This window comes from Tupaia chinensis, unplaced genomic scaffold (genome assembly GCF_000334495.1).
Source record: "Tupaia chinensis unplaced genomic scaffold, TupChi_1.0 Scaffold000355_1, whole genome shotgun sequence".
Taxonomy (NCBI): domain Eukaryota; kingdom Metazoa; phylum Chordata; class Mammalia; order Scandentia; family Tupaiidae; genus Tupaia; species Tupaia belangeri.
Genome location: NW_006159850.1, coordinates 13,778,863 through 13,788,948, shown reverse-complemented (window position 1 = coordinate 13,788,948; position 10,086 = coordinate 13,778,863). Strand labels below are relative to the sequence as shown.

The window sequence follows — 10,086 nt, the reverse complement described above, 5'->3', positions numbered from 1 at the left end:
ATTTTTGTTAAAGGTGGGTGTACTTGGGGTAGATTAAAAAAAAAAAAAAAAAAAAAAAAAAAACTAGGTGCTGTGGATATGTGCCCAAAATCACGAAAAAAGAATGGAGGAGAAAGGACTGCTGCGTGGTCATCCTGGTTGGGGTATGGTTCTCACTTTCCCCTTCTCTGTCTCTGCCAAGCACACATGCACTATGGCAAAAAACAAAAAAGCAGGGGCTGGCAGGTGGTGTGGTGGTTAAGGGCACTGGACTCCCACATGGGCGACCACAGTTCAAGTCCCGGACCTGGTGGCTTTCTCTCTCTCTCTCTCTCTCTCTCTCTGTCTCTCTCAGGTCAAATTAAAATAAATAAGCAAATAAAATAAATAAAATAATTATTTTTAAAAAAAGAAACAAAGCCCTACTTTGAACTTGAGTGTTTAGGTGGAGAAATGAATTCTACATAGTAATATTTAACACACATGGTGCTTACTGTGGGTCAGGCCCAGCGAGAACAGTCAAGCAAGGAGGAGAGGAATTACTGACTGCCAGAGGTACTGAGTCACTCATGATCGCGGAGCAAGCTACAAGAACCCGAGTACAAGTGGGACACGGTCCCGACCTCTGACAGTCAGAACGTGCTGGTGGAGAATGACACCTGAAAGGGTGATCACAAGCCAGGAGGTACACTGCAATCTATGATCAATCCGGATTCCAGGAAGGCAGTCAAGCGGCGGGGTGCTCGCCGGGTGGGAGCCCAGGCGCCCCACTACGTCCCATCCCGGTCCGCACAAACTTAGACGTGTCATTTCGCAGGGATCAAGTCCCTGGCTAAAACTGGTGCCCTGACCCTTTCTCGGCTGAAGCCAACTCACCGACTCGGCCGCCGCTTCCTGCTCGTCCACCGCCAGGGCCCACGAGTCGGTGGCCATGGTCCCAGGCGCGGGTGGGCCGCTCACGCTGGCCGACTCGCGGGCTGGCACGGCGCGACTGTGGACTTGGGGGTCGCTGCGAGCCCGGCTCAGGTCCCACCGAGGGAGAAGTCATTCGCTAAGTGCTGGGGACCGGAAGCGGCGCGCCGCAGTGACGTCGCACCCGCGCCCCTTAAGACCGCCTTTTCTGTCGCCTTCAGGCCCCGCGCTCCCTCAAACAGAGGTCGTTCTTTTAAAATGCCTAAGCTCCGTCACTGGCTCTCCAACCAAAGCGCTAAGCCACATTCCCGCAGCACGCCAGCACGGAGGAAAGATGCTCGCAGACTGAAGGTTTCGAAAATGACCGAAGAGCCACAGCCTGCCCCGCGCAGTGGATGGTCCTCCCACTTTCCAGGTGTCCAGGTATTGGCAATCAGTCCTGTCAAACGCCCCCATCAGGCTAAAACTTTGTCCCACACTACCTAGGTGAATTTAGCTTTGAAAACGAGGAAGATGCTAGAGTTTCCCGAGCATCAGGGATGAGCGAGTTTGTGGCGGGCAAGACACAGATTGGAGGTCGAAGAAAAGGGCGGGCGGTGCATAGAGCAGCTTCACGTGCAAACGCAGGACATTGGAGTTAGCGGTGTCTGGGTTAGCGCCACAGCCCACCTGTGCAACGCCTGTCTAATTGGAGATTTTTTTAAAAAAGAATTATGTACTTAATTTTATTTATCACTATTATTGTCATTTTTTTAATTATTTAACTTTATTTACCTATTTTAATTTGAACAGAGAGGGGCAGAGAGAGACAGAGCAAGAGAGAAAAGTAGAGCGAGAGCAAGAGAGAGAGAGAGAGAGAGCAAGCAAGCTGCCAGGTCCAGGACTTGAACCATGGTTAGCCATGTGGGAGTCCAGCATCCTTAACCACCACTCCACCTGCCAGCCCCCCCCTTTTTAAAAATTATTTTATTTATTATTTAACTTTTTTTTCCTATAGGGAACAGGCATTCATGAGAGAGAAAGAGAAAGCAAGAAAGCAAGCCACCAGGTCCAGGACTCCAACCACAATCAGCCATGTGGGAGTCCAACACCTTAACCACCAAGCCACCTGGTGGCCCCAAGATTTTTGTTTCTAATTGCCAGAGAACACAAGCTGTCACCACACAGGGAGGGAGAGGGAGAAAGCATTTTCCCCATGGGATGTGGTCATGCCCCAATCCCTGCTCTATTTCTCCATTTCTCTGGAATCGGAGGTATGCAGAAGCACCTGGTGTTCCTCAAGCGGCTGGGGCCAGGATTGGATCCGCATGGTCAGCCATGTGGAATCTGGCTCCCTTAACCACTAGGCTGTGGAGCTGACCACTTTTTTATAGGAAAAAATATGTTGGGTTTAAGGGAGGTGAAATAAGGATTAAGACTTGCTTTCCCCTAAATGGAATCAACTGAACTGCTCGCTCCTTGTTACTTCGCGAGAAAGAACATAGGCATTTTCTTGCAATCTGGAAAAGAATCCCACCATTTTGCATTTTGCCAATATTCCACTAGAATAAGTTACTTTTAAGCAATGATAGGATTGAAGTGGAACCTGAGTGAAGAGTATGAATAAAAACATTATGAATAAGGGTAAAGCAGTTTGAAGAAATACTCTGCTATAACTCTATTCTCTTGCATCTTGCATCTTTAGAAGGTTAATTTTGGTTTTAGGGACCAAATAGGTAAGGATGTGCAAGAAAAGAAAACACAGCCGGGCAAGCATGGCCTATACCTCAAGTCAGAAGCAATCATGTGAATATCTTGCCAGAAAAAGTATTAATACATCGTTTCACTGGGCTAAAAAGAGGTTAAGAAATTTTCTAAACAAATTTAATGACATTAAAAATGAACTCACCCAGGGTCAGCAAGTGGTGTGGTGGTGACACTGGATTCCTACAAGGCTGACTATGGTTCAAGTCCCAGACCTAACAGCTTGCTCTCTCACTCTCCCTGTCCCTCTCTCTCTCTGTGTTTCTCTCTGGTCAAACTGAAGAATAAATAAATACAAGTAGGGACCAGCAGTTAGCGTAATGGCTATGTCACTGAACTCCCATGTAGTCGACCGCGGTTCAAGTCCCAGACCTGGTGGCTTAAACTCATGCCAGGCGCATGTGCATGGGTGCCCAAGATCCCGAGAGGAGAATGGAGGAGGGAGGATTGCAGGTGGCCATCCCTTCTGGGGGGTGATTTCTCACTTTCTATCTCTCTGTCTCTTTCCAGCAAGCACACACACCCTATAGCAAAAACCTCTCCAAAAATATAAATAAATACAAATAAATGAGAAACTATTTTTTTTAAAAAGCCCTGGCGTGCAGGTTTGTGTTTAAAAGTCTCCAAACATAAAAAATCACCTATATATACTAAAGAAAACACACAGATACACACAAAACTGTGGCTTCTGGTGAGGGACTCTAGGAGGTTGGGCTAGGAGACTTCCTTTTTCCTGTGTACATTTTATCCACTGAAATTATTTTCCATGTGCATGTTTTCCATTTAAAATTGTGTTTCAGGGACGCCAGGTAGTGGTGGTTAAGGTGCTAGACTCCCATATGACTGATTACGATTCAAGTCCCAGACCTGACAGCTTGCTTTCTCACCTTCTATCCCTCTTGTCAAATTAAAATTAATTCTTTATTTTAAGAATGATTTTATTTAACTTTATGTTTTGTTTTTTTTTTTTTTTAATTTGACCAGAGAGGGACAGAGAGAGAGAGGGAAGGGAGAGAAGGAAAGTGAGAAAGCAAGCCACCAGGTCTGGGACTCGAACCAGTCAACCATGGGGAGTCCAGTGCCCTTAACCATCATGTCACCTCCAGGCCAATAAATAAGAAAACAAAACAATGTAAGCTTACCAAGATTCCCAATATAAGGCTTAAACAAATCTGATTCAATTGAAGGACTCTACACTCATCCCCAAAGACAGCAGTTATCCTAAATTTGTTGCTATTTTTCAAGACTTCAATAAGTTGGGGTATTTTTTGTTTTTTGTTTGTTTGTTTTTTGAGACATTTTTGCCTTAGGGCACATGGGCTCAACAAAAAGTGAAAGACGCAGAGAGGGAAAGTGAGAAATCACGCCTGGGGGCATGGCCAGCTGTAATGCCTTCTCCATTCTGGGTACCACACGCACAGGCGCGGAGAGTGTCAGGGCACCCGGGCTCAAACCGCACACCTGCTGCTGGCCCCAAAAGTTAAGTTAAACAAGGGCATCAAGATTCCAGACTGTCCCTGTCCACGCCCGGACCTCGCTAACGTGACGGGGAGAGCAGCGGCAGGGGAATGCAAGCACCTGGGTTTCACTTTGGCCTCCAGCATGTACTCCCACGTGTCCTCAGGCAGCCTCGGTTTCTTCTGAAATCACTGTAAATACACACCTCGGGTTCGAGGAGTCTACGACAGCACCCGGCTGAGGCCTTGGGCCTCCTCCGCCCTCGGAGGGACTCCGAAAAACTAGCTAACGCTATCAGGTCGCTCCCCTCCCACGGGGGTAGGGGCGACGAAGACGCCTACACGTGAACATAAAGGATTTCGATGTCACGCTCACGGATACTCACTGCGCCCACCGGCAGGGCAAGTGGAAACCGCCCCAGGGTGCGGCCTCGAACCCGGCCGGCCGCCCAGGCCATCGCAACGCGGCTCCAACGGCTGCCCGCCCGGCCGACCGACCGACCGACGCGCTGGGGCCGCGCCTCATTGGCCAAGGCCCCAGCCAATCAGCTGCAGGAACCAGACAGGTCTCGGGCATGCGCACTCAGAGACCAGGCTGACCTACAGCAGAGGGCGCCTCTGCAGAAACAGAGCCTTGCCGTTTCTTACCTAATGCTGGTTCCCATGATAGACTGGAGCCTTCTTGAGGGCTGGGCCGAGTCTGTATCCCCTAATGTTGACTCTGAGAGGCTAGCATGTAGTAGGCACCTACTGAGTGCATAATGAGAGGAGAAATGGGAACCAACAGATGGTGGTGTGGTTACATCACTGGACTCCTTACGTAGTTGACAGCAGTTCGATTCCCAGACCCAGCAACTTCAAGCTCATTCCTGGTGAGTGTGCATGCATACCCAAATCCCAAGGGAATAGAGAAGAAGGACTGTGGCGTAGCCATCACCCCTGGGGGTTAATTTCTGTCCGTCTCTCTCTGTCTCTCTAGCAAGCACATGTGCCCTATAACAAAAATCTCTTAAAAAAAAAAAAAAAAAAAACAGAGAGAGGCAGAATGTACAACCTTTAGAGAAATAAAATTTTAAAATTTTTGCAGGTGGGGGCCAGCAGGTGGCATGGTGGTTAGGGGCACTGTACTCTTACATGGCCAACCATAGTTTGAGTCCTGGACCTGACAGCTTCTTTTCTTTCTTTTTCTTCGAAATTATTTAATTTTATTCATTCATTCATTTATTTAAATTTGACCAGAGAGACAGAGGCGGGGGGAGTGAGAAAGAAAGCCACCAGATCCGGGATTTGAACCATGGTCGGCCATGTGGGAGTGTCCAGTGCCTTAGCCACCATGCCACCTGCTTGTCCCATGGCAGCTTCTTTTCTCATTTTCCCTGTTTCTCTCTCTCTCTCTCTCCGTCTGTCCCTCTCTGGTCAAATTAAAAATAAATAAATAACGTAAAATAAAATAATTATTTAAAAATTTTTTTGGCATGTGAACAAATAGGTGCAGCCACTCGTGCTCTAATCTAGGCCCTAGGAGCCTTAATTAGAAGGTCAGAATCTTGGCCAGGAAGTGGCATGGTGATGGAGGTACTGGACTCCCGCATGCCTGACTGTGGTTCAAATCCCAGGCCTGGTGGCTTGGTTTCTCACTTTCCTTCTGTCTCTGGTGAGCACACATGCCCTTCAGCAAATTAAAAACAATAATAATAGTGAATGGAATCAAATAAATAATTCTAAAAAAAATATTAAGTCTATATTTAAAAAGTGCTCTTTTTTTTTTTGAGAGAGAGGTTTTTGCTATAGGGTACGTGCACTCGCCAGAAAGACAGAGAACGACAGAGAGATAGAAAGCGAGAAACCACCCCCCAGGGGGGATGGCCACACCGCAATCCCTTCTCCTCCATTCTCCTCTCGAGATCTTGGGCACGTACGCACATGCACCCGGCGTGAGTTTAAGCTTCCCGGTCCAGGACTTGAACCGCGGTCGACTATGTGGAAGTCCAGCGACATAGCCATTATGCTAACTGCTAGTCCCAAAAAGTGCTAACTCTTAAAAAAATAAATAAATCAGAATTTCAGGCTCCATTACAGTCACATTAAATTAGAATTTGAATTTTTAAAAATTATTTAACTTTATTTATTTTTATTTGACCAGACAGGGAAAAAGATAGAGAAAGTGAGAAAGCAAACCACCAGGTCTGGGACTTGAACCACACTCGGTCATGTAGGAATTCAGCACCCTTAACCACCACGCTACCTGTCAGCCCCCTAGAATTTGAATTTTAAAATCCAAGATGAGGCATACCACCATCATGAATGACACAGTAACTATCCATACCGGGGAAATTCATGACTAACCGACTACTTCAGAGGAAACAAATGGTCATTGATGTCCTTCACCCTGGGAAGGCAACAATATCTAAGACAGAAATTCAGGAAACATTAGCGAAGATGTACAAGACCACACAAGATGTCATCTTTGTATTTGGCTTCAGAACCCATTTTGGTGGTGGCAAGACAACTGGCTTTGGCATGATTTACGATTCTTTGGATTATGCAAAGAAAAGCTGAACCCAAACATGACTTAAAGACATGGCCTGTATGAGAAGAAAAAGATGTCAAAAAATAAAACAGCAAAAGAAACGCAAGAACAGAATGAAGAAAGTCAGGAACTTAAAGGCCAATGTTGGTGCTGGCTAACAGTGAGTGGGAGAGTTGGAGAACAGTCAGAGGAGTGAAGATTCTGCAATGACTATCTGCGATGATTGTGCAGATTTTTCATAAGAGGATTAATGAACTCAAAATTTTCCTGTGGGGGGAAAAAAAAATCCTAGATGATTCTGGGGCAAGCAGGTGGCACAGTAATTAAACCACCAGATTCCCACATGGCCACCTGTTGTTTGAGTCCCAGACCTAGAGGCCTGAAACCCATGCCGCACATGTGCACGCACACATGCGAACATACACACGCCCAAAATCCCAGGAGGAGAATGGAGAAGGGATTGTGGCAGGCCATCCCCCCAAGGGGATGATTTCTCACTTCTTTTTCTCTCTCTCTGGCAAGGGCACATGTCCTATTGCAAAAAATCTTTCTCTTAAAAATAAAAACCCTAGGTGATGCCTGCAGCAACCTCACGGTCTGAAAATCACTGTGACAGGCAAATGCTGCCTGCACCACCGCAGCTGGACCTACCTGCTGTCCTGAGCCCCTCCGTTACCGCGCTCATGCCCTAGGATGAAGTTAAGCAAGTGTTCACTGGAAAGAAGCCACGTGTACAGCACTAACACCCACCTACAGTCTTATTTGCTTAGCCCAAAATAAATTAAGAATTTGGCAGAAGTTTCCTAAAATACACAATTTACATATTACATTAAGATAGACTTCTGGGGCTGGCAAGTGGCATGCTGATTAAGGTGCTGGACTCCCACATGGCTGACCACGGTTTGAGTCCTGGACCTGGTGGCTTGCTTTCTTGCTTTCTCTCTCTCTTTGGTGAATGCACATGTCCTATAGCAAATTAAAATAATAATAATTAATTAAATAAGCAATTCTTTTAGGAAAAAAATTATGGACTTCTTTTTAGCATGATGACAAAAGAAAACTATCACAGAAAGCTGGGAAACTATAAAAAACTGAATTTTAGACCTCAATTATGATTTTTTTTTTGAGAGGTTTTTGCTATAGGGTGTGTACGCTCGCCAGATAGACAGAGAGAGACAGAGAGATATAAAGCGAGAAATCACCCCCCAGGGGGGATGGCCACACCACAATCCTTTCTCCTCCATTCTCCTCTCGGGATCTTGGGCACACACACACATGCACCCGGCGTGAGTTTAAGCTGCCGGGTCCAAGACTTGAACCGCGGTCGACTACATGGGAGTCTAGTGACATAGCCATTACGCTAACTGCTGGTCCCACCTCAATTATGAGTTTTCTTAAGGTATATTAACCCAGTCATTCAGTGAATAAGAAAACTTTTTTTGGAAGAATTATTTTATTTAACTTTATTTATTATTATTATTTGTTTTACTTTTGACCAGAGAAAGAGGCAGAAAGTAAGAAAGAGAGAAAGCAAGCTGCCAGGTCCAAGACTTGAACCACAGTCAGCCTTGTGGGAGTCCACGCGAACCGCGGTCGACTACATGGGAGTCCAGTGACATAGCCATTACGCTAACTGATGGTCTCAACTATTTTTTTTTTTAAAGAATTATGTTATTTAATTTTACATATTCATTCATTTATTTTTTAATGTGACCATAGAGAGACTAGAGAGAGAGAGAGAAAGAAGGAAAGTGAGAAAGCAAGCCATCAGGTCTGGGACTTGAACCATGGTCAGCCACGTGGGAGTGTCCAGCACCTTAACCACCATGCCACCTGCTGGTCCCCAGAAAACAACTTTTAAAAAAATCTGCTAGAGGGCGCTTGCACTCACTGGAAAGAGACAGAAAAAGAGAGGGAAAGTGAGAAAGCAGCCCCCTCTCCCCATAAGGGATGGCCATGCAGCAATACCTTCTCCTCCATTTCTTCTTTCAGGATTTTGGGGAAGCACACACCTGCTCCTGGCTCATTTTTCTCAAGCAGCCAAGGTTCAACTGGGATTTGAACCATGCAGTTGGCCATAAGGGATCCAGTCACCTCAACCACTGTGCTACTAGCTGACCTGAAAGCAAAAATTTAAAATTGGTCTCTAATAATTTTATTAGAGAAGATGCCAAGCTAAACAGCAACTCCGGCAGTAGAGCAGTGACCAGGGTACTACTATCTGAAAGCTCAAGTTCTCCATACCTTTCAGCCTTCCATAGTGATTGTGGTAGCACAGAAGTCTGACCTCGTCTTCACATTGCTTTTGCTCCATATATGTTACCTGGAGCCCATGTGTTTCCGAATAAACACTTGTCTCTCTTGTTTTTGTCTAAGCTGTGTGAATTAAACTCTCTGGCTCGCTTTCCTTTGTTAAATGTAGATTCTAAATTAACTCATAGGTTGTTGTGAAGACCAAAAGCTTGGATCGGGGTGGAGACAGTGCTATGGCAGTAAACACAACATTCTTCAGGGCTGACCCACACTGGAAGGTTCTAGAATCATGACCAAACTGGAGGGGATCCTATGTAGGCCTGCACACCAAAGCCATAATTTTGTGTTGGCTGAAGCTGGTAACAGATTGCAGCATTAAGACCCTATTAGGGTTGATGTTTCTCTGTCTCTCTCATTCATTGGAAAAAAATAATAAATGTACCAAAAAAAAAAAAAAGAGCTGGGCCAACCCACGGTCTAATAGTTAAGGCTCTGAATCCCACATGGCCAACTGTGTGGTTCGAGTCCTCAACCTGGCAGATTGACCAACACACACTGGGTGGTGGTGAGAGGGTATGCCCACATGCACCTAAAATCCTGAGAGGAGGGAGAAGTGGAGAAAGGACTGTGGAGAAGCCCTGCATTCTCCACTTTTCCCTGTCTTTGTTGCCTCCCACCCCCACGATCACATGAGCGCTCTGGGGCAAACAAGAAAACTTGTACCATTGCCTACTGCGTACTGAGTGCTCCACCAATGATGATGATGAGTTCCTGTGAACTGGGAAGTTTATTCAAATGATTTCTTCTCATAGATTCTTGAGCTTGGCTTTCCATTTGTGTTAAGGTGCTCTTTTACATAGAAAACATAGTTATTTTTCTGCCATGTCTGAAACTGAGTTACGATCAGCACAATTTTATACCTGTGGATTTGGTCATCTCAGATGATGTGGGTGACAGTGCGGTGGCTAAGAGCCAGGGCTTTGGAGGTAATAGAAAGGGGTTTGGAATTCTGGCTCTACAATGTACTCATCACTAAGTACCTGGGCAAGGTTAAGTCCCTCATCTGTAAAAAGAAAGTGCTAGCTGACCTGATACAACACGGAGTTACGTATTTAAATGAAATAAACCTTTTTCCATTTTTAATGAAAAATCTGAAATTTTTGTTTAGGTTTTTGCCATAGCCACCTGCACTTGACGAAGACAGAGAAACAC

The 10,086-nt window shown here is 45.7% G+C and overlaps 1 protein-coding gene across 3 annotated transcripts in view; it reads right to left on the bottom strand.

Annotated features, from left to right (window-relative positions):
* Positions 1–4,549, bottom strand: part of DDX19B (DEAD-box helicase 19B) — a 36,834-nt gene extending 32,285 nt beyond the window's left edge. The window contains exon 1 of one of the 3 annotated variants that reach the window (XM_006152649.3): positions 4,478–4,549. In XM_006152649.3, coding sequence (XP_006152711.1) covers positions 4,478–4,549 — 72 coding nt within the window. Of the gene's footprint in view, positions 1–855; positions 1,046–4,477 lie in introns of those variants that run through there. The other 2 variants (XM_006152650.3, XM_027773509.1) reach the window with 2 other exon arrangements.
* Between the last annotated feature and the right edge of the window lie 5,537 nt (positions 4,550–10,086).